The 24,358-nt window shown below is 42.2% G+C and overlaps 2 protein-coding genes across 2 annotated transcripts in view; one reads left to right on the top strand and one right to left on the bottom strand.

Moving 5' to 3' along the window:
• Positions 1-24,358, top strand: part of LOC123849976 (olfactory receptor 1L8-like) — a 254,310-nt gene that overhangs the window by 31,632 nt on the left and 198,320 nt on the right. The gene's annotated exons all lie outside the window — the stretch shown is intronic.
• LOC135362666 (olfactory receptor 1G1-like) lies at positions 14,347-16,345 on the bottom strand. Its single transcript, XM_064579156.1, has 2 exons — positions 16,286-16,345; positions 14,347-15,285 (listed from the first exon to the last, which is right to left on the bottom strand). Exons 1-2 carry the CDS (start codon positions 16,343-16,345, stop codon positions 14,347-14,349), a joined length of 999 nt encoding a protein of 332 aa, XP_064435226.1.

Raw genomic sequence — 24,358 nt, 5'->3', positions numbered from 1 at the left:
GCTCGTGAACCCTGCCGCCTACCAGTCCGCGTGGCCTGCCCCCTTGCGCGGTCTCTCCGTGTCCTCCGTGTAGGCAGGCCAGTGTGCGAGCCGGCAGGCGGGGATCCTGTCCCTCTTCGCCGCCGCAGCTGAGCCGTGCTTCCTGTAAGTGGACGGTCTGGGCGGGGGGACTTTCCTATTCCTCTTGATCTTTCACGATACTTTTTTTTTTTTTTAAGATTTTATTTATTTATTTGAGAGAGAGAGAGAGAACAATCAGGGGGGAAAGGCAGGCAGAGGGAGAGGGAGAAGCAGGCTCCTGATACGGGGCTCAATCCCAGGATGCAGGGATCATGACCTGAGCCCAAGGCAGACGCTTAACCGACTGAGCCACCCAGATGCCCCTTACTTTGATTTTTAAAAGTAAAAGTAAAATAGACTTTTCATTAGACAATAAAACATTCTTTAAAAATTTTTTGCTTTCTATTCTACTTGTGCTGTCAGCACTTTGCAATTGTATTTTTGCTCCTCGGTAAGTACTGTGAACTGAATTGTGTACCCCCACCCACCCAAATTCATGTATTGAAGCCCTAACCTCCAATGTGACTGTATCTGGAGATAGGGTCTTTAGGAGGTAATTAAGGTTATATGAGGTTTTAAGAGCGGGGCTCTAATCCTATAGGAACAAAATCTTGTTCTCTCTCTGCCATGTGAAGACGCAGAAGGTGGCTATCCGCAGGCTGGGAAAAGGGCTCTCACTGGAAACTGACCTCGCTGGCACCCTGATTTCAGATGTCCAGCCTGCAGAATTGTGAGAAAACAAATTTAGCAAAAATACCCCGAAGGTATTTTTTTTTTAAAGATTTTATTTATTTATTTGAGAGAGAGAATGAGAGAGAGTATGAGAGGGAAGAGGGTCAGAGGGAGAAGCAGACTCCCTGCCGAGCAGGGAGCCCGATGCGGGACTCGATCCCAGGACTCCAGGATCATGACCTGAGCCGAAGGCAGTCGCTTAACCAATGGAGCCACCCAGGCGCCCTACCCCGAAGGTATTTTGTTATAGCAGCCTGAGCTGGCTAAGGCAATAAGGAAAGCATGTTTGATCCCCAGACAATTGAGCGCCATAGGTGCTGTTGACGTGTGTATGTATGGATGTATGCATGTTTATACGGCCTTTTAAAAACTTTCAGTCTCATAAAATGAACCTCTAAAGTTGGCCTTGCCACATGTGGATTTTGGTGCTTTCTCAACCTTGATACAAAGGCAAGTTTGTTACAAGGGGTTGGGGACAGTCTAGCTTTGTTAGAGGCTCTACTGTAGGATAATCTAGGACAGTACCTCAAATGCAGAAACCATTCTGAATGCCTCTAGACATAATCTCTGGAAGAGGAAAAGTCATTGATTAATTTTTGAAGTGAAACCAACCTTGAGTTACGGGGAAAATCCAATGTGGTCATGAAAAATGATCTTTTCTTGTGCATTGCTTGATTTGTTTGGTTAATATTTTGTTTGGAATGTGAGTCTGTATGTGTTAATGAGACCTGACTGCAGTTGTCCTTTTGTATGAAGACTGTCAGCTTTTGATTATTAAGGTTTGCTCACCTTGTAAAGGGGTCTTGTGAATGTCTCTTATTTTTTACTATCTGGAAGAGTTTTGTAAGGCAGAAATTAATTCTTTCTTGGAAACATTTTTGCACACCAACTCTCTTGTTTTTGCCATCTGGGCCGGGAATCTTCTTTGAGGAAAGGTTTTAATGGTTATAGATTTATTCAGATTTTAAATTTCTTTTCACCTCAGGTTTTAGTAAGTTATATTTTTATAGGCGTTTGTCTATTTAATCTAAAATTTCAAATGTATTAGCATAATGTTATTTATAACATCCTCTTATTTTATTGTAATATCTGAAGAGATGTGACTATATTTTTCCTGTTATTGGTAATTGGGGGGATATTTTCTCAGTTTCTTTTTTATTTTATTTTATTTTATTATGTTATGTTAGTCACCATATAATACATCATTGGTTTTTGATGTGGTGATCCACGATCCATTGTTTTCGTATAACACCCAGTGCTCCATGCAGTACCTGCCCTCCTTAATACCCATCACCGGGCTAACCCCTCCCCCCTCCCCCCTCCCCTCTAAAACCCTGTTTGTTTCTCAGAGTCCATAGTCTCTCATGGTTCATCTCTCCCTCCAATTCCCCTCCCCCCATTTTTCCTTTCCTTCTCCTAATGTCCTCCATGCTATTCCTTATGTTCCACTAATAAGTGAAACCATATGATAATTGACTTTCTCTGCTTGACTTATTTCACTTAGCATAATCTCCTCCAGTCCCATCCGTGTTGATGTAAAAGTTGGGTATTCATCCTTTCTGATGGCTGAGTAATATTCCATTGCATATATGGGCCACATCTTCTTTATCCATTCATCTATTGAAGGGCATCTCGGCTCTTTCCACGGTTTGGCTATTGCGGACATTGCTGCTATGAACATTGGGGTGCATATGGCCCTTCTTTTCACTACATCTGTGTCTTTGGGGTAAATACCCAGGAGTGCAATTGCTGGGTCATAGGGTAGCTCTATTTTTAAATTTTTGAGGAACCTCCACACTGTTTTCCAAAGTGGCTGTACCAACTTGCATTCCCACCAACAGTGTAAGAGGGTTCCCCTTTCTCCACAACCTCTCCAACATTTGTTGTTTCTTGCCCTGTCCATTTTTGCCATTCTAACTGGTGTAAGGTGGTATCTCAGTGTGGTTTTGATTTGGATTTCCCTGATGGCTAATGATGATGAACATTTTTTCATGTCTCTGTTAGCCATTTGTATGTCTTCTTCAGAAAAGTGTCTTTTCATATCTTCTGCCCACTTTTTGACTTGATTATTTGTTTCTTGGGTGTTGAGTTTGAGAAGTTCTTTATAGATGTTGGATACCAGCCCTTTATCTGTAGTGTCATTTGCAAATATCTTCTCCCATTCTGTGGGTTGCCTCTTTGTTTTATTGACTGTTTCCTTTGCTGTGCAGAAGCTTTTTATCTTGATGAAGTCCCAAAAGTTCATTTTTGCTTTTGTTTCACTAGCTTTTGGAGATGTATCTTTTTTTTTTTTTAAGATTTTATTTATTTGCGAGAGAGAGAATGAGAGACAGAGAGCATGAGAGGGAAGAGGGTCAGAGGGAGAAGCAGACTCCCTGCTGAGCAGGGAGCCTGACGTGGGACTCAATCCCGGGACTCTGGGATCATGACCTGAGCTGAAGGCAGTCGCTTAACCAACTGAGCCACCCAGGCGCCCCTGGAGATGTATCTTGAAAGAAGTTGCTGTGGCCGATGTCAAAGAGGTTACTGCCTATGTTCTCCTCTAGGATTTTGATGGATTCCTGTCTTACATTGAGGTCTTTCATCCACTTTGAGTTTATCTTTGTGTATGGTGTTAGTGAATGATCGAGTTTCATTCTTCTGCCTGTGGCTGACCAATTTTCCCAGCACCATTTATTGAAGAGACTGTCTTTTTTCCATTGCATGTTTTTTCCTGCTTTGTCAAAGATTATTTGGCCATAGAGTTGAGGGTCCATATCTGGGTTCTCTGTTCTGTTCCATTGGTCTATATGTCTGTTTTTGTGCCAGTACCATGCTGTCTTGGTGATCACTGCTTTGTAATATAGCTTGAAATCGGACAATGTGATGCCCCCAGCTTTGTTTTTCTTTTTCAACATTTCCTTGGCAATTCGGGGTCTTTTCTGATTCCATACAAATTTTAGGATTGTTTGTTCCAGCACTTTGAAAAATGTCATTGGAGTTTTGATCGGGATGGCATTGAAGGTATAGATTGCTCTGGGTAGCATAGACATTTTAACATTGTTTATTCTTCCAATCCATGAGCATGGAATATTTTTCCATCTTTTTGTGTCTTCTTCAATTTCTTTCATGAGTGTTTTGTAGTTCCTAGAGTATAGACCCTTTACCTCTTTGGTTAGGTTTATTCCGAGGTATCTTATGGTTTTTGGTGCTATTGTAAATGGAATCGTTTCTCTAATTTCTCTTTCTACAGTTGCGTTGTTAGTGTATAAGAAAGCAACTGATTTCTGTGCATTGATTTTGTATCCTGCCACATGACTGAATTGCTGGATGAGTTCTAGTAATTTGGGGGTGGAGTCTTTTGGGTTTTCCACATAAAGTATCATGTTGTCTGCGAAAAGAGAGAGTTTGACTTCTTCTTTGCCAATTTGAATACGTTTTATTTCTTTTTGTTGTCTGATTGCTGTTGCTAGGACTTCTAGTACTATGTTGAACAATAGTGGAGAGAGTGGGCATCCTTGACATGTTCCTGATCTTAAGGGAAAGGCTCTCAGCTTTTCCCCATTGAGGATGATATTCGCTGTGGGTTTTTCATAGATGGATTTTATGAGCTTGAGGAATGTTCCCTCTTTCCCTATACTCTGAAGAGTTTTAATCAGGAAAGGATGTTGTATTTTGTCAAATGCTTTTTCTGCATCAATTGAGAGGACCATACGGTTCTTCTCCCTCCTCTTATTAATGTGTTCTATCACATTGATTGATTTGCGAATGTTGAACCACCCTTGCATCCCGGGGATAAATCCCACTTGGTCGTGGTGGATGATCCTTTTAATGTATTGTTGGATCCTATTAGCTAGGATTTTGTTGAGGATTTTGGAATCCGTATTCATCAGGGATATTGGTCTGAAATTCTCTTTTTTGTTGGGGTCTTTGCCTGGTTTGGGGATTAAGGTAATGCTGGCCTCATAGAATGAGTTTGGAAGTTTTCCTTCTGTTTCTATTTTTTGAAACAGCTTCAGTAGAATAGGTATTATTTCTTCTTTGAATGTTTGGTAGAATTCCCCAGGGAATCCATCAGGCCCTGGACTCTTGTTTTTTGGGAGGTTTTTGATCACTGCTTCAATCTCGTTACTGGTTATTGGCCTATTCAGGTTGCCAATTTCTTCCTGTTTCAGTCTTGGCAGCTTATAGTTTCCAGGAAGGCCTCCATTTCATCCAGATTGCTCAGTTTATTGGCATATAGTTGTTGATAATAATTTCTAATAATTGTTTCTATTTCCTTGGTGTTAGTCATGATGTCTCCCCTTTCATTCATAATTTTATTTTATTTTATTTTAAAGATTTTATTTATTTATTTGACAGAGAGAGACACAGCGAGAGAGGGAACACAAGCAGGGGGAGTGGGAGAGGGAGAAGCAGGCTTCCCGCGGAGGAGGGAGCCCGATGCGGGGCTCGATCCCAGGATCCTGGGATCATGACCTGAGCCGAAGGCAGATGCTTAACGACTGAGCCACCCAGGCGCCCCTCATTCATAATTTTATTAATTTAGGTCCTTTCTCTTTTCTTTTGGATATGTCTGGCCAGTGGTTTATCGATCTTAATTAATTCTTGCAAAGAACCAACTTCTAGTTTTGTTGATCTGATCTACTGTGTTTCTGGTTTCTAATTCATTGATTTCTGCTCTAATTTTAATTATTTCTCTTCTAATGCATGGCTTAGGCATCATTTGTTGCTTTTTCTCTAGTTCTTTAAGGTTTAGAGTTAGTTGGTGAATTCGGGTGAGGCTTGGATGGCTTGGATGGCTATGTATTTCCCCCTTAAGACCGCCTTTGCAGTATCCCATAGGTTTTGGACCGATGTGTCTTTGTTCTCATTGATTTCCATGAATTGTTTAAGTTCTTCTTTGATTTCCTGGTTGACCCAAACATTCTTGAGCAGAGTGGTCTTTAGCTTCCAAGTGTTTGAATTTCTGCCAAATTTTTTCTTGTGATTGAGTTCCAGTTTTACAGCATTGTGGTCTGAGAATATGCAGGGAATAATCTCAATCTTTTGGTATCGGTTGAGACCTGATTTGTGACCCAGTATATGGTCTATTCTGGAGAAAGTTCCATGTGTGCTCAAGAAGAATGAGTATTCTGTTGTTTTAGGGTGGAATGTTCTGTAAATACCTATGAGGTCCATCTGGTCCAATGTATCATTCAAAGCTCTTGTTTCCTTGTTCCTTGATTTTCTGCTTAGATGATCTGTCCATTGCTGAGAGTGGAGTATTGAGGTCTCCTACAATTAACGTATTGTTATCAATATGACTCTTTATTTTGGTTAACAGTTGGCTTATGTAGATGGCTGCTCCCATGTTGGGGGCATAGATATTTACAATTGTTAGATCTTCTTGTTGGATAGACCCTTTAAGAATGATATAGTGTCCTTCTGTGTCTCTTATTACAGACTTTAGTTTAAAATCTAATTTGTCTGATATAAGAATTGCTACCCAGCTTTCTTTTGAGGTCCGCTGGCATGGAAGATGGATCTCCATCCCTTCACTTTCAGTCTGGATGTATCTTTAGGTTCAAAATGAGTCTCTTGTAGACAGCATATGGATGGGTCCTGTCTTTTTATCCAATCTGCAGCCCTGTGCCGTTTTATGGGAGTGTTTAGGCCATTCATGTGGAGAGTGATTATTGAAAGATACGAATTTATTGTCATCATGTTGCCTGTGAAGACGTTGTTTTTATAGATTGTCCCTGTAAATTTCTGTTGTAGATCACTCTTGGGGTCTTTCTCCTTTTATAGAACCCCCCTTAATATTTCTTGCAGGGCCGGCTTAGTGGTCACATATTCTTTCAGTTTCTGCCGGTCGTGGAAGCTCTGCATCTCTCCATCCGTTCTAAATGAAAGCCTTGCCGGATAAAGTATTCTTGGCTGCATGTTCTTCTCATTTAGTACCCTGAATATGTCTTGCCAGGCCTTTCTGGCTTGCCAGGTCTCTGTGGATAGGTCTGACGTTATTCTGATGTTCCTCCCTCTGTACGTAAGGAATCTCTTCCCCCTAACTGCCCTTAAGATGGTTTCCTTGGTTCTAAGATTTGCAAGTTTTACTATTACATGCCGGGGTGTTGGCCTGTTTTCCTTGATCTTGGGAGGGCTCCTCTCTGCCTCTAGGACTCGAATGTTTGTTTCATTCCCCAGATTAGGGAAGTTCTCAGCTACAATTTGCTCAAATACAACTTCTAGTCCTCTCTCTCTCTCCACTCCCTCCGGGATTCCCATTATTCTGACATTGGAACACTTCATGGTGTCACTTATTTCTCTGATTCTATTTTCGTGGATTCTGAGTTGTTTTTCCCTGGCCTCCTCTTTTCCCTTTTTATCTATTATATTGTCTTCCAGGTCGCTTATTCGCTCTTCTGCCTCAGTTACCCTAGCTGTTAGATTATCTAGATTGGATTGGATCTCATTGATAGCATTTTTAAATTCTGCCAATTCACCTTTCATTTCTGCCCTTAGAGACTCTGTGTTGCCATTAATTGATTTCTCCATTCTAGCCATTGTCTTCCTAATTGCTAGCCTGAATTCCATCTCCGATATCTTGGTTATATCTGCATCCATTTGTAAATCTGCAGCATAAGTCATAATCTCTGAGTCTTTTCTATTTTGGGGGCTCCTCCTCCTGGTCATTCTGTTGATGGGTGGTTGAGGGAATGTATAGAGTCCAAATGATTGACCAGAACCCAAGCAAGATGCACCTGTTTTCTTGGGACCTTAGGGTTGCTGGCCTCTTGTTTTCCCAGCCTGTCTTCTGGGGGAGGGGCCTGCCGCACTGTTACTCAGGCAACCCTGTTTGGGCGGAGTTGCCCTGCCCCCTGTGGCGGGGGATGGGCTCATTGGGAATCAGTTTTGGGGGCTTTTGTTCTCTGGCGGCTTTCCCTGGCAGCTTTCCGCGTCTCTTCCACGAGTCAGAGCAGAAGAGACCGTTTCCAACCCTCTGCCTCAGAGCAGAGAGACCGCAGTCTGTTCTTCAGTGAGCTCTCCAGGCCACACCGTCTCCGTTTCTGTCTGTGCTGCTATAAACTGCAGCGGCCTGGGTTGTGCGCCCCTCTGCAGCGCCCCCAGTCCTGCCTCCAGGTCGGGGTGCATCTCTGTCTTTTGTGCTTCTAAAACTGCCAGCCGCCCCCAGTTCGCAGGTGCGACCCCACTGCTCTGGGTTTCCGCCCCAGGGGCTGCCCTAAAGTCCTTTCCCCGCCGCTACCGGTCTGCGAGTCTGTGCCCGTCCCCAGTGCGGAAGGCTGTCGCTCACCGGTAGTGTAGGGTCCCCACAACCAAGCACCCTCCCGCTGCCGTTTATCCTCCGATATCTGCCCACAGAATCACGGCTCCCCGCTTCGTACCTCAAAACCAACCACCTGAGATGTTCTGTTTGTAGAGATCCAGATCTTCTTACATCTCAGGCTGGTTTTGTGGGTACTCAGAGTGGTCTGGTAGATATCCAGCTCAATTCCGGAGACCAGTTGAAATAGGGTCCCCTACTCCTCCGCCATCTTTCCCCCCGAATCTCTCAGTTTCATTAGAGGGATATGAGTTTTATTGATATTTTCAAAGAATAATCTTTTAGCTTTTTTGAACTCTTTATTATATTTTCTTTCTATTTCAGTATTTTTTGCTCTTTCTTTTACTCTTCTTGCATTGATTTTGCTGTTGTTTTTCTAACTTTTCATAACGGGTGCTTAGCTAATATTTTGCAGCTTTTTCTGCTTCTTAACATCTGTGTGTGTGCTGTGAATTTTCCCTAAATATTTCATTTGCTTCCCATGTGCTCCCAAAAGCGACATAGTGGTTTTTGTTCACACTAAATATTTTTTAATATCCACCAGTTTTTATACTTTGCTACTGGATTATTCTAAATGTGCTCCTCAATTCCTAATTATATGGGGAGTTTTCAAGTTATCTTTTCGATACTGGTGTTTAGTTGAGTTGCATTTGTGGTCTGTACGATTTCAGTCCTTGAAAATTTGTTGAGATTTGCTTTATGGTTCAGTATATGGTCGAATTTTTAAGATATTCCTTGTATGCTTGAAAAGAATGTGTTCTCCACAAGTATTGGATGTAGCGTTTTACATAATGTGCATTAGATTAATATTGTTAATTGTGTTTTCCAGATCTTTTTTTGCCTACTTGTTCTATCAGTTACTGGGAGAAGTATATTAAAATCTTCTACTAAGTGGGTTTTATCTAGTTCTCTTTGTTGTTCTATCAATTTAAAATGCCTATTTACAGCAATTGTTTTACTAAAAAAAATTTAGAACAGTTATATCTTTCTGGCGAATGAAAGATCTCATGCTTATAACATGAACCTTTGTATCTGTAATAATGCTTTGTCTTAAAGTCTAGTTGTTCAATAATGATATAGCTACATATATTTTTATAGTTTATGTTTTTTCAACTTTGTATTTTCTTTTTATTGTTATTATTATTATTATTTCAATTTAAAGTAAACTCTATGCCACACATGGGGCTTGAGTTCATAGGGCTTGAACTTACCATGCCAAGATCAAGAGTTGCATGCTCTATCAGCTGAGCCAGCCAGGCACCCCTCAACTTTCTATTTTCAATCTTTATGCATTTTTAACTTTTCAAGTACATATTTCACTGAAGGATTATTGATGTATACAGAAAAGTATACAACATTTTAAATGTATGCATTGATTAATTTTTCCAAAACACACACACCGACTGAGCCAGTACTTAGGTCATGTAAGAGAACCTGAAGAGTAGTCCAGAAACCTCTTTGGGTGTCCTTTATTTTTTATTTATTTATTTTTTTAAAAGGTTTTATTTATTTATTTGAGAGAGAGAGAATGAGAGACAGCACGAGAGGGAAGAGGGCAGAGGGGGAAGCAGACCCCCCGCTGAGCAGGGAGCCCGATGCGGGACTCGATCCCAGGACTCAGGATCATGACCTGAGCCGAAGGCAGTCGTTTAACCAACTGAGCCACCCAGGCGCCCTGGGTGTCCTTTAAATTACCAGTTCTCTCGTTCCTCCAAAAACAACCCAACTTTTAACTACATTGATTAGTTTTACCTGTTTTTGAACTTTACACATATGGAAACTTCCAGTACGTACTTTTTAATCTAAGATTCATTTTACCCAATAATATGAGATGCATCCATATATTTACATTTAACAGTAGTTATTTTGGGCTGCCTCTGTGGCTCAGTTAGTTATGTGACCAACTCTTGATTTCGGCTTAGGTCATGATCTCAGGGTTAAGAGATCGAGCCTCACATGTCAGGCTGTGTGCTGGGCGTAGAGCCTGCTTAAGACTCTCTCCCTCTCTCTCTCTGCCCCTTCCCCCCTCTAAAAAAACCAAAACTGTAGTTGATTGATTTTCATTGCCATGTAGGATTGCACTATGAATGTCCTGGAATTTATTTGTCGATGTTACTGTTGATGGATCTTTGAGTTGTTTCCAGCTTCTTGGTATGACAGATAGCACTGCTAAGGACATTTTTATACCTGCCTTTTGGATTCCTCTTGGATATATTGATTGAATGAGTCCGGCTCATAGGATAAGGCATATGTCAGCTTTAGTAGATACTGTGAAATAATTCTACTCTTGTACAAATTTACACTTTCACTAGCAATGTCTGAAAGATACTACTGCTTCATATCCTGCCATTACTTGTCATTTTGTCTGTCTTTTCAATAGTAATCATTCTGGTAGGTGTTTGCTGGTATTGTGTTGTGGCTTTAATGGGCATTTCCCTGATGATTGATCATATTGAGAGCTTTTTTATGTTTATTGACCCTTCATCTATACATCTTTTTGATGGCACATCTAGTCTAGCCTCTTGTCCATCTCATTATGAGCCGCCTTTTTGTATATCTAGTTTTGGGGAGTTGGGAGGCAGCACACGATAGCAAAAGGGTGAGCTTTGAGTTAGAAAGACCTACTTGCGGGCGCCTGGGTGGCTCAGTTGTTTAAGCGACTGCTTTCGGCTCAGGTCACGATCCTGGAGTCCCAGGATCAAGTCCTGCATCGGGCTCCCTGCTCAGCGGGGAGTCTGCTTCTCCCTCTGACTTTCCCCCTCTCATGCTTTCTCTCTATCACTATCTCTCTCAATAAGTAAATAAAAATCTTTAAAAAAAAAAAAAGAAAAAAAAGAAAGACCTACTTGCAACACTCTGTGTTCAGCTAAAGTCTCTCATGCTTGGAGTTGTCTGTGAAGTTGGCACCGAGCCTTGGTTGGCTGTGTAGGCACCATCCAAGGAGTCATTGCAGTGTTCTGGTGGTCCCAGTTGAAATTAGAGGACTACTCAAGGCGGGGCTCTGAATATATTCCGTGTTGGATTCTGCATTTCCTTCCTTGCTTTTATAGTTGCTGTCTTTGGTGACCAGGAACAAAATATTCACCGCCGACCTAGCTTTGCCACAGTATCTGAGATATCCGTTTGTTTCAAACTCTATCATTCTATTCAGGAAGGACTGAGCATTGGTTAATCTACTAAAGAGAATATCAGAATGTTCCTGCCTGCCTAGTTAAACTTCTTTTGAATGTCTCGACAGCTTTAACACACGTTAATAAGAAGATGCAAATTACCGGACTGATCCCTCCCTCCTGATCCCTGTGGCCGCAGGACCAGATACATGTTGTAGAGGAGGGATCTTAGTTGGGCTGGAGAAAGAGAAGGCACCACGGAGAGGAAAAACCAGGCAGAGGAATGTACCAGGTATATGTGACAGAACCAAGCTGAGAGACACTTAGCATTTCTATGTGTTAATAAGTGCACGGAACAAAAAACAAAACAAAAAAAGGAGAGAAAACTCTTGCAGGAAGCGAAGGGAACGTGTTCAGAAGGAAGACTTGAACCATTTGATTTCCTTCTAAAATAATTTGTAAAAAATCATGCACCACGAGAAAATGAGAAGTTTGCCTATTCATATGAACTCTGCACAGAGAAGATTTTTCTATTCTGTGACCAGCAGAAGAGCCACAAAGGGAAAACTGTCTGACATAATATACAGATTCAAAACTTCTTTGCATAAAAAAGATCATGAACTTCTAAAAGATGAAGAATTAACTGGGAATATCAGAACATCAGAGTAGACAAAGATATACAATTTTTAATGTACAAGAAGATGCTCTACGGATACTGTTTGATTCTCATAAGGGGCACTTGTTGCTGCCTGTCCCCTGCTCCAGCTGTCACAAGTACCATCGTCCCTTGAGCAGCACATTTTCTCCCAGGGAAACACAGCTACCTGTGCTCCCTTCTTCTCGGGCTGCCAGGACTCTCATGGAGGAAGACCAGATCCTGTTCTGCTCCGCCCGGCTTTCTCCTCAATTTCTCTCCCACTTACACCACGTCTATTTTTTATGATGCTTTACTTTCCTGCCAAAATAAGATTCCCGTCCTCAGAGTTTTTCTCAGGAAAAGAGCAATCATGTTGCACAGTGTCCCCTCAATATTACTACACAAAAAGAAAGATATATAGAAGTCAAAGGGAGACAACTCCTGTTACAGATTAAGTAAAAAGAATATATAATTGTGTGTACAGCATTACCTCATGAAAGCAGAAGCAAGAGCATTTTGCAAAAGACAGAAAGTAACGATGTACAATATTAACATTGATTGTCTTTATTTTTTTTAAAGATTTATTTATTCATTTGAGAGAGAGAGTGCGGGGGCGGGGGGAGGGCAAAGGGAGAGAATCTTCAAGTAGACTCCCTGCTGAGTGCGGGACCTAATCCTACGACCCAGAGATCATGACCTGAGCCAAAGCCAAGAGTCAGTCGCTCAACTGACTGAGCCCCAACACTGATTGTCTTTAAATGGAGGGATGGTGGGTGATGTCATCCTTTTTCCTACTTCTTTATGTTTTATATTCTTATTATAATGATTACTGCAAAAAATATTATTTTGCTTGGAGGCAAACAAAATAAACTCAAGATTAAAACCCGAAGAATCAAGGACTTGTCCCATTAACTAATAACCACTCACTGGCAGAGTCTTAGATCCAATCCCTGTTGTGTGATTTTGGGCCAGTCCTGTGATCTGTATGTGCATAGCTTCTTCCAGAAATATTCTTGTTCTCTTAGTTCCAGCAAATAGTATGTCTTCTTGGTTCAGCTTTCTCTGTGGGTACGTTAGTCCCTATCAGTGAATTGCTGCAAAGCTGGGCTTGGAAATGGTCCCTGAAACTCGGAGCATTTGACCCTTCCAACTCTTGTGAGCATTTTTTATAGTTGAGTGGGGGCGTGTTTGTCATAGAGCTACTAACTGAGCTTCCTCCTAGAACCTGAATTCTATCTGATGTCATTCTTTTGTTGATTCCCACTCTCTGGTTTGAATCGGCTTGCACACCTATACCTACTAATTAAGTCACAACCAAGATGGCCTTTACCTTTTCTTCAGGTTGATGAAATTTTTGACAAGCTTCTTCCTGACTTTAGGCTTTTGACCTCATTTTCTTAGAATATTCACTTTAGAAAACTTTTAATTATAAATTCTTTCTCTGCTTCTTTGAGATGTAAATCTTTTTTTTTTTTTTAAAGATTTTATTTATTTGACAGGGAGAGAGAGAGAGAGGGAACACAAGCAGGGGGAGCGGGAGAGGGAGAAGCTTCCGCTGAGCAGGAAGCCCGATGTGGGGCTCTATCCCAGGACCCTGGGACCATGACCTGAGCCGAAGGCAGACGCTTAACGACTGAGCCACCCAGGCACCCCTGAGATATAAATCTTTTAAAAAGCCTCTTGCCGGTTTCACAACGCAGGAACGTCCCAACTCAACAGATGGGAGTATTGCCTATGAAATGCAATGAACAAGGAAGGAAGCCCCCATCTCCCTTTCTTTGTGTGACTGTGGAAGTCTCACTCCTATGGACAATGCTTGTTTCAAGTTACAAAACTACCTCCTATCATAGAGAGGTGAGAAGTATATTTTTCCTTTGGGTAAATACAATTAAGGAACACAGACGGCCTGTGTTTTTTCACTCACCACCCACCCCAGCACTTAAGAATCCTCTTACCGGGGGCACCTAAATGGCTCAGTTGTTTAAGTGTCTGACTCTTGGTTTTAGCTCAGGTCATGATCTCAGGGTTCTGAAATCTAGCCCTGTGCTTTGGCTCCACGCTCAGTGGGGAGTCTGCCTGAGATTCTCTGTCCCTCTGCCCTTCCTTCACTTGTTTGCACATGCTCTCTCTCAAATAAACAAAAAAAAAAAAAAAAAAAAAAAGAGTCCTCTTAGCATTTATCTCAGCAGGCTTGAGCTCAGATTGAGCTCTGCTCCCTCCTCCTATTTCAAGAGTCTCGAATAAAGTCTTCTTTGCCTGTTTAACTTTGGTGCCATTTTTGCTGTGAAATCCTGTAGGGATTTTTGGCCACTCCTTCTTTCCACGCTGCAGTGCTGTCCTTGGCCAGTCGGTTTTATTCCAGGCCTGCCAGGTCAGGCAACCTTTATTTCTTAAACCTGCTTGTGATGCTAAGCATTAGCTTGAGCTTTTCAAAATTGTAATAGGGAATTCCAATGAGGAAGGTATTTCAAAAAGCCTCGTCTTCTACTCTGGGGAAGGGCTCTTCATGGGGGGGAACATCTTCCCCAGCCTGAGAGCCTCCACAGAGCCCCTTTCATGTCCCTGTTCCTCAGGCTGTAGACGAAGGGGTTCAGCATGGGGGTGACCATCGTATATACCACAGATGCCGCCATTCCAGTGTCTGCTGAGTAGGAGGATGAGGGCTGGAAATACACCAGAAAGACAGTTCCATAGAAGAGAGTGACCACTGTCAGGTGAGAGCCACAAGTCGAGAAGACTTTGTGCTTCCCCCCAGCCGAGGGGACCCTGAGGATGGTGTGCATGATGTGGGCATAAGAGACCAGGACACAGGCGAGTGGGACCACACCCGAGAGCACTGCTTCAGCAAACATCATGACCTGAAAGAGCTGGGTGTCTGAGCAGGCAAGTTTGAGGAGAGGGAGAAGGTCACAGAAAAAGTGTGGGATGGAATGGGAGGCACAGAAGGAGAACTGAGACATGAGGAGGGTGAGGGAGAAGGCCAGGGGGTGGGCACAGAGCCAGGATGCGGCGACCAGCAGCAGGCAGCGTTGGGGACACATGATCGTGGTGTAGTGGAGAGGAAGACAGATGGCCACGTACCGGTCATATGCCATCACGGCCAGCAGGAAGTCGTCCAGCAGGGCCAGTGCTATGAAGAAGTACATCTGCACGAGGCACCCAGTGTGGGAGATGGTGTGGTGTTGTGTGAGGATGTTCACCAGCACCTTGGGGACAATGGTGCAGGAGAAGCAGGTATCGATGAGGGACAGGTTGGCCAGGAAGAAGTACATGGGGGTGTGGAGGTGCTGGTCAGCAACTATGGCCAGGATGACGAGCAGGTTCCCCAACACGGTCACCAGGTACATGCCCAGGAAGAGGCCAAACAGGAGAGGCAGCTGCTCTGGGTGTTCAGAGAAGCCCAGGAGCAGGAAGTCAGCGATGCTGGTGTGGTTTCTGATTGCCTTAAAGTAGAGAAATTGGAGGAGAATTTTGCTTAAGTAAAGGTAGTCTCTGAATAGTAGAGACTGCAAGGGCTTTGGTCTGTTTTTCTCTATTCCTTGGAAAAGTCACTGAGATTGACTAGCAATTGAAACTGTGGGTTTGTAAACATGTGGACTGTGATAATGAGGCATCAGGGTGAGCTGTAGTTTGGGTTCTAGATTCCTGTCATGTAGCAAGGTTTTGGCATGGATTGTCTGAGTGACACTGAACTGGGATTCACCTGAAAGGACTTCTTCAAATTTAGTTCCCTTTCTAAAAGACTTAGAACAGCAGGTTTAGTCTCCTCTCTTTTGGAGCTCATACATCTACTAGGATTTCATGGGCACCGCAGGGTGCCTGTGTGTATGCGTGTGAGTGTGTGAGTGCATCCTGAGGGAGATGGAGGAGGAGAAGTTTTTCCAGAGAGGAGCCAGTGCAGACCAGGGGTCTCTAGGTGTAGTGGGGTTTCTGGTGCTCTTTGCCTTAGAGGACCACTCCACTGAGTCAGTGTGGACATGAGAATGTTGGAAACTGAGATGTGTTCTATCATTAAGGGCACATCATTTTCGTTGTCATCATCAAACTCACCACCAACATCTTTTTATTTTCTGGGCTTTGGCGTCCTGGAGACATGATGGGAAGCTTCTCTCTGCTTCTTTTCTCGGTCTGACCTTGGTCAGCTACTTAACTCTGAATGTGTGTTTCCTCATCTGGACCATGAGCAGCACCTTCATGGAGTCATGGGCGTTATGACTGATACAACACGGATGGAGGGCCGGCTACTCTCAAGGGTGATGACGCTCCTGTCATTGTTGGTTATAGTTGCTGAAATGTGAAGCAGGGACACACGATACAGTGGAAAAACATCAGATGCCCTGCTTTACAGCTCTATTCCTCACATGCCTTTTAAACTCAGGGACAGGTTTTCTCCCTTTCTCCCTGTATTTTTTCTTCTCTGTAAGATACAGATACTAGCCTTACCTGATAGGTGTATTGAAGGGACCAAAGGCTGGAAACTCTTGAAGTTTCTTTATCAACCATGATGTGCAATCAAGATGAGAAATTCCCATGATCCTGTTTGATGGTGTGGAGAAGCAAAGGTGGTGATGATGAATGGTCAGTGGCTTCATGTCATGTTTGTTTAGGGTTGTCATAAAAACATAATATAGCTTTGGGAGTCAGACAGAATCTCCCCACTCTTTACTTGTTTTTTTTTTTTTTTTTAAGATTTATTTATTTTAAATGCAATATATGTTAAGAAAAAAAAAGAAGAAGAAGGTAGCGGGAGGGGAAGAATGAAGCGGGGGAAATCGGAGGGGTAGACGAACCATGAGAGACGATGGACTCTGAAAAACAAACAGGGTTCTAGAGGGGAGGGGGTGGGAGGATGGGTTAGCCTGGTGGTGGGTATTGAGGAGGGCACATTCTGCATGGAGCACTGGGTGTTATGCACAAACAATGAATCATGGAACACTTCATCTAAAACTAATGATGTAATGTATGGGGATTAACATAAGAATAAAAAAAAGGTTATAGTAAAAAAAAAAGATTTATTTATTTTAGAGAGCGAGAGAGAGAATGAGTGAGCGAGTGGGGAGTGAGGGAGACAGAGGGAGAGGGAGAATCTCCAGCAGACTCCCCGCAGAGGAGGAGCCCAATGCAGGGCTCTCTCTGAGGACCGGAGATCAGACCTGAAGCAAAATCAAGAGTCGGATGCCCAACAGACTGAGCCTCCAAGCATTCCCACTCTTAATCTTGATGTGATTTTGGAAAGTTGCTGAACACTTTTTGGCTTTAGCGTCAACGTCGTTTCAAATGGAATACTCTCCGAGTTTACTGAATCCAGTGGTTGTGAAGATTACATTGGGTTAAAAAATGACTGTATAATATTTAGACCAAGGCTGGCACCCAGTAAGTGCTCAATAAATAGGGTCTAGTATTGTTATTACTGTTTTTTTTTTAAAGATTTTATTTATTTGACAGAGAGAGACACAGCGAGAGGAGGAACACAAGCAGGGGCAGTGGGAGAGGGAGAAGCAGGTTTCCCACTAAGCAGGGAGCCCGATGCGTAGCTCGATCCCAGGACCCTGGGATCATGACCTGAGCCGAAGGCAGCCGCTTAACGACTGAGCCACCCAGGCGCCCCCATGTTATTGCTGTTTTTGATCAAGTGACGGTGCTTGGTGGTTGTGGTGTTCTGGTCTGTGCCTGCAGGTTGGGCAACGTTGTGAGGTGTGAACAACAGAAGCCGCCACCACCATCTTCACCGTCAGCAGCACCGCCTCTGCACGGTTCTGTCTCTACTCAGAACTGTCAATGGCAGAGCCTTTGGTGTTTTGGCATAAACTTGGTCAAATCACAGAATCATCAGGGTCCCCCCAGCCCCCGGTTATTAATGGAAGAATGGGAATCCGTGAGTCTATCTGGAATAGTTATTTGCTGGCTCAAGTTTTTAGAAGAAGAGAGGGTATGGACAAGTTAGGTAAACTCTAACTGGATGTAGAGGACTCAGTTACTGGTACTGACTTGGTGTGGTGGCTGAGAGAGATTCTGGAACCACACTTGCCCAAGTGAACTGAGAGGGAGGTGTGCTTAGTCCAGGACACAGATGGGGCTGGGGGAAGGGTAGTCTGAAGCCCATTCTCTTCAATGCCTTCAGCCTAGACTGTCAGGCACATGAAGAACCCCAGAGGTAGGTGGCCCTCCTAGTGATCTGAAGAGCCAGAAATTGATTGGCAGATGGGGATGTAGGATAGAAAGGGAAAAAGCAAAAGGAGAAGGTCAGTTGCTGTGTGTGTGTGTGTGTGCGTGTGCGTGTGCGTGTGCGTGTGCGTGTGCGTGCGCATGCGCGCAAGCATTCTTATAGGGGGTTAAGGTAGACTGCTCTCTCCCCCTCCATATGCCTCAGTTCTTACCTGGACAAGTTGGCCAGCCTCAGTCTCTGACACTTCCAGGAAGGAGATCGGGTTTGCTCGAGAAGACATGGCTAGAGTCACAGAGCCCTTCCCTGTCTGTAGGAGCAGCACAGACTAAAGACTCGGGTCTTTGGTGATATCTCAGGCACAGGCGCTGCTGACTTTTCACAGGCAGTGTCTCCTGGGACCCATTCCCACCTCTCCTAGTTAGAGCCCAGATGGGGCAATTGTCCAACCTCCCAGCTCGCCCCTCTGCATCAGGGCCCCCTGAGTCCCAGAAGTGTCAGTGATAATACCATTCAGATGACCACGGCTGGGATCCATGCGGGGACTCCTGGTTTTCCCCTGGGTGAGGTGCTGCTTGGATGCATCTTTCCTGGCCTGATCCTGAACAGGGCCTGTCTCTATCATAGAGTTACCCTTTCTAATTAGAGCCCAATCCCCATGGATGAAATACAGTCAATCCTAGAATAAAGGAAAAAAATTGAAGATAAAACAGATCAGGAGCAGGGGTGCCTGGGTGGCTCAGGTGGTTGAGTGTCTGACTCTTGATTTTGGCCCAGGTCATGACCTTGGGGTCCTGGTATCGGCCCATTATTGGGGTCTGAGCTTGGCACAGAGTTTGCTTGACCCTCTTCCTCTGCTCATCCACCCACTTGTGGTCTCTCTCAAATAAATAAATAAAATCTTCAAAAAATTATAGATCAAGAATATGACCAACAGTTCAAATGTCATGTAATAGAGGGAATATTCCTATTTTCTATGACCCCAGTGACCAGAGATACGAACCAACGTAGACTCTGTATAACGCTCGGGGTGCAATCTCTGAATTTCTTTTTAAAGATTTATTTATTCATTTTTAGTGGGAGAGAGCATGGGTGGGAGGAACAGAGGGAGAGGGAGAAAGAATCCCAAGCTGACTCTATGCTACGCACTGAGTCCCATGCTGGGCTGGATCTCATAACCCTGAGATTAGGACCAGAACCAAATCCAACAGTTGGACCCCCAACAGCAGGTGCCACGCAGGTGCCACCCAGGTGCCCCAATCTCTGAATTTATTTTTTGTTGTAATTGTGTCTTACATACAAAAAAGTTTATAAAACATACATTTGCTATTGAAGGAATGATAATATAATGAATGCCCATTCTCCTAGCACTCAGCTTAAATAGTTGAATCCTGTAGAAGCCCTGTGTGGACCTATTTTCAATCATATCCTTTCCTCCCCCTTTTTGAGGAAATCACCGTTGTGAACATTGTATATCATTTCTTGCTGTTCTTTGTAGTTTTGCCACATATGCACGGTGGGGGAGGTCCTGGAGAAGATGTGACCACCAGTTGATCCATGAATTGGCCCCAGGCAATGGGAGACTCCCCACCCCCTCCCCTGTCTTCAGAATGTAGCTCTGCCCACTGTTCCCACAGTGGGCGCCATTTTCAAGCACGCAGCCCTGATTGAGCAAGGTGCCTTCGAGACCCTCTGGAAGACAAAGTGACTGAACCCCTATGAGGCCTCTCTGTATCTAAACTTCTGTGATTCTGATGGGCAGGTGTGCCTATCTTCTTGTCCTGGGGTGCCCAAGACAAGACATGCCCTGTGGGTGAGTTTCCTTGCTTATTAACACTGCTGCCTACCGATGGGAGTGGCCTGTCTCTTTCCTTGCTGGCTCCCTACCCTCTGTATCAGTGTTCAGTTTGATAACCCCCATGCATAGATGATACACTGTATAGTTTACTCTAAATGTGCCTGTTTTTCTTCTTTATGTGAATGGAATTATGCTTTTTATGTTCTTCTGTGAATTGCTTGTATTGTTCAGCATTTTTCTTTCACACTTAGTCATGTGGGTGGATGCATGTAACCGAAGGGTGTTCATGTTTAGTATTGTCTCATACAGGTCACAACCCCTCCTTATGTACCCCTATAGCCTCCCCAAGTGCTGATTTCAGACATTGTGGGTTTGGTATTACTGTGTATGTATGTTGTCTGTGATTCTCTCGGAGGGTCATGGGGACACAAACACATACTATTTCCACAACAGAAGGAATGTGTATTCACACTGAGTACATACAAAGGCACATTGCTCAATACCCTTGTGTAAATTCAGATCATGGTTTTCTGTTCAATGAGTTCACTGATAACATACAGAAAATCCTTCTCTCATGAGAGATTTTTGTATGATAGAAATGTAGATAGATATCCTGGTGCCTATGTAGTAGTAATCAAGGTGTGTATTTTAAAAAATTAATCCTTACAGGGTAAGACATACAGAAAACTGTGCAAAACACAATACTACCCTTCAAGGAAATATTAGAAACCATCACCTCTGTATGACTTCCCAGATTTAGAAGTCAAACATGGCCAGCACGTCTGAGGCTCGTTTTGTGTGTCCTGCTAATCATGACTTTTCTCTCCTTCTGGAAGTGCAATAATCCCTATCTTCTTTTAACAGTTTCTTTTAGCTTTGCCTGTTTCTGAACTTTAAGTAAATGCACTCATTCACTGTGTATTCTTTTCTCTGGCTCCTTTTGTTTGCTATTTTTACTTACGTGAGATTAATCTAGATAGGTGTGCATAGTGGCAGTGTGTCCATTACCATTGCTGTGAGTTGCTTCATTGTAGGACAACACCACAGATTACTCGTGCAGTCTACTGTGGAAGGCATAGCTGGCTCTTTGGCTATTAGGAATAATACTGGGGTGATCATTCTGGCACCTGAGTCTTGGTGCGCACATGCATTCCTTTCTTTTTTTTTTTTTTTAAAGATTTTATTTATTTATCTGAGAGAGAGAGAATGAGAGAACACGAGAGGAGAGAGGTTCAGAGGAAGAAGCAGACTCCCCGCTGAGCGGGGAGCCTGATGCGGGACTCGATCCTGGGACTCCAGGATCATGACCTGAGCCGAAGGCTGTTGCTTAACCAACTGAGCCACCCAGGTGCCCCCACATGCATTCCTTTCTGTTGTGCACATACCATACACTGGGTTCCAAGATGTCCATGTCCTTCAGTTTAGTACACATTGTGAAACTGACCTCCAAGGAGATTGTCCCAAAATTGCACTTGTACCCGCAATGTGTGAGAGTGCTCGTTGGACCACATCCTGGATGACTCTTGGTGGTTTCAGCCTTTTCTACTGTGGTCATGTTGCTTTGTGTGTGGTTTGGGGCTCATCTCCTGATGGTTTGATTTTTATATTTCAGTGATTAATTATGAGATTGAGTTCCTTATACTCCTTAGCATTAAAAAAAAAAGATTTATTTATTTATCTTAGAGAGAGAAAGAGAGAGAGAGCGAAAGAGCAAGAGAGAAGGGAGCAGAGGGAGGACTAGAGAGAGAGGGAGGAGAGAAGCTGACTCGGGGTTGTGGATGGACCCTGACACAGGGCTTGCTCTCACCAGCCAGAGATCCTGACTTGAGGGGAAATCAAGAGTGGGAGGCTGGAGTGAGCCACCCAGGTGCCACTCATTAGTATTTTTATTTCCTTATTTTGAAACTGCTTGTTTCGTTTTTTTTTCATTTTTCCATTTAGTTACCTGTATCAGTTAAATATTCTGATTTATTTATAGAACTCTGTAGAACTATTTATTCTAGATCCTAGTCCTTTGTTGATTTATATACACGATAAACATTTCCTCTATCTCCGGTTTGTCATTTCACTGTTTATAGAGCTGTTTGCGACATCAGTATTTTTATTTTAACTGATTGAATACATCAATTTTTTTTCCCCCGAGTGCTTTATTTGTGTCTGGTTGAAGAGGTCCTTTCTTTCGTGAGTTCAGGAAGATATTTTCCAACATTCACCTTTAAAAACTTTATAATTTTGCTTTTCCCAATCAGTTCTTTAGTGCACCTGGAATTATTTTTCTTTTATGTAGGGAAGTGGGGGTGTGTGTGTGTCTATGTTGTATTTGTTTTTGCAGGATGATAACTAATTATTCCAGTGGTTCCTACATAGACTCTTTTGAATTGCAGTTGTATGGAAATGTTATCTATAAACAAAATGCAGCCTTGTTTCTTCCTGTAGAGAATTTACATCCTTCCTTTCTTTTCTCTCCTCTGACTGCCCTGAAGAGACCTCAGGGAGAGTGTGGGAGAGCTGTGGTGAGAGCTGGTATTCTGTCTTGTTCCCTGTTTAGATAGCAGAGATTTAAATGTATAACCCTATGTATTATATATGCCGTATGTTTAAAAAAAAGGCAACTTTTTCAGATTAAGAAAGTTTTCTTCCATCCCCATTTTGCCAAGAGGACTTTTCAGTGAGTGGATGTTGAAGTTTATGACATGTTTTTTCTTCCATCTGTTGAGATGTTTTTCTTGCATCAGATGATTTTTGTCCTTTGCTGTATAAATATGGTGACTTACTTTGGTTGAGTTTTGAATTTGAAATCCACCTTTCTTTCCTGGGAAAACTCAACTTGGTAATGATGCATCTTATTTTCTTCTGCATTGGTGTGATTGTATTGCTAATATTTTACTTTGAATTGGTGCATGTATTTTATAAATTTCTTTGATGCATTAATCTTCAGGAAGATCAACTTCTTACTGTAATTGTTTGCAATGTTCTTGTCAGCTTTTGGTATGAAGTTTGTGTAAATCTCATAAAGGGAATTGGGTGAGTGTTCCTTCATTCTCTATTTTTTTGAAAGGGTTTGCAAGCCTGAAAAGTTTTCTTTCTTGAATTGTGTATAGAAACGCACTCTTGCAGCCATTTGGGCCTGAATATTTCTTTAAGGAAGGGCTGCTAATGAAGCTTTCCCAATAGTTATAGATTTATTTAGGTTTTCTTTTTCTTACTATATTAGTTTTGATGAATTATGTTTTCCTAGAAGTTTGTCTATTTAATCTAAATTTTAAAATGTATATAACATTGTTCATAATATCCCCTTTATTTTAATATCAGAGGTAATGTCGCTCTTTTCTTTCTTCTTATTGATGATTGGTATTTTCCCCATATAACCATTTTCATCAGAGGAATATAAGTTATCTTTTCAAAATATCTTTTAGCTTTGTAGGTCTTCTCTATTGTATGTTTTATTCTATTTTATCATATTTTGTTCTCATCTGTTTTCTTGCTTGGATTGATATTCTTTTTCAGATGGATTCTAGGCTTAGTATTTTATAGTCTTTTCTTTGCTTTTCTAACATTTGCATATGACTAATTTTCCTGTGAAGAATTTCTTGTAAATAATATTTCATAATTGGTTTTCATTCAGATAACAATATTTTCTAATAGCCATTATGATTTCTTTTCCTCCTAAGATTATTTCTAGCTGTTTCCCAACTCCCAAATATAAATTTATTGTGGGGAGCATTTTGTGGTGTATATGGTTGTCCAATTACTATGCCATACATCTGAAACTAATATTATTATACTACATACTATTTGTCAACCACACTTCAATTTAAAAATGATATAGCACTGTATGTTAATTACACTGGAATTATAATAACAAAAACAGAAAAAACTTAAAAAAGAATGAAATGAAAAAAAAAATAGTTAACAGACTCAGGAAAACAGTTCCTTCACCAAGAATCAAAGAAATTAAAACTAAGTCAAAGAGATACTATTTTGGCTATCATATCAGTTATAATTAAGGGGAAAATGTGAACATCAAAATATGGAGAGGATGTAGTCTAATGGGCACTCTCATTTGAGCATCTTGGCAGAATAGATAAAGGGCCCTAAAAAGGTACTACTTCAATATTCTACTTTTGAAAATATTAAATGTAAGAGACTATGAATATATGAAAATCATCTCTTTTTTTGCATTTGCAAATTTATTTGCATCATTTGTTTTTTTTAATTTTACTTTATTATGTTAGTCACCATACAATACATCATTGGTTTTTGATGTAGTGATCCACGATTCATTGTTTTCATATAACACCCAGTGTGCCATGCAGTACGTGCCCTCCTTATTACCCATCACCAGGCTAACCCATCTCCCCACCCCCCTCCCCTCTAAAACCCTCAGTTTGTTTCTCAGAGTCCATAGTCTCTCATGGTTCATCTCTCCTTCCAATTCCCCCCCCTTCATTTTTCCCTTCCTTCTCCTAATGTCCTCCATGCTATTCCTTATGTTCCACAAATAAGTGAAACCATATGGTAATTGACTTTCTCTGCTTGACTTATTTTACTTAGC

This window comes from Mirounga angustirostris, unplaced genomic scaffold (assembly GCF_029215605.1).
Source record: "Mirounga angustirostris isolate CCGP_5_RB_7025 unplaced genomic scaffold, mMirAng1.0.hap1 SCAF_15, whole genome shotgun sequence".
Classification (NCBI taxonomy): Eukaryota; Metazoa; Chordata; class Mammalia; order Carnivora; family Phocidae; genus Mirounga; species Mirounga angustirostris.
Note: the sequence above shows the minus strand (reverse complement) of the source record. Positions and strands in the feature narration are given on the sequence as shown.

Bases quoted from the DNA above. Each gene is read 5' to 3' on its own strand.
- LOC135362666 (XM_064579156.1), bottom strand. From the start codon at position 16,345: ATGGTTGATAAAGAAACTTCAAGAGTTTCCAGCCTTTGGTCCCTTCAA. The intron at 15,286-16,285 runs GTAAGGCTAGTA...CTCTACTTTAAG, and splicing joins CCCTTCAATACACCTATCAG to GCAATCAGAAACCACACCAG.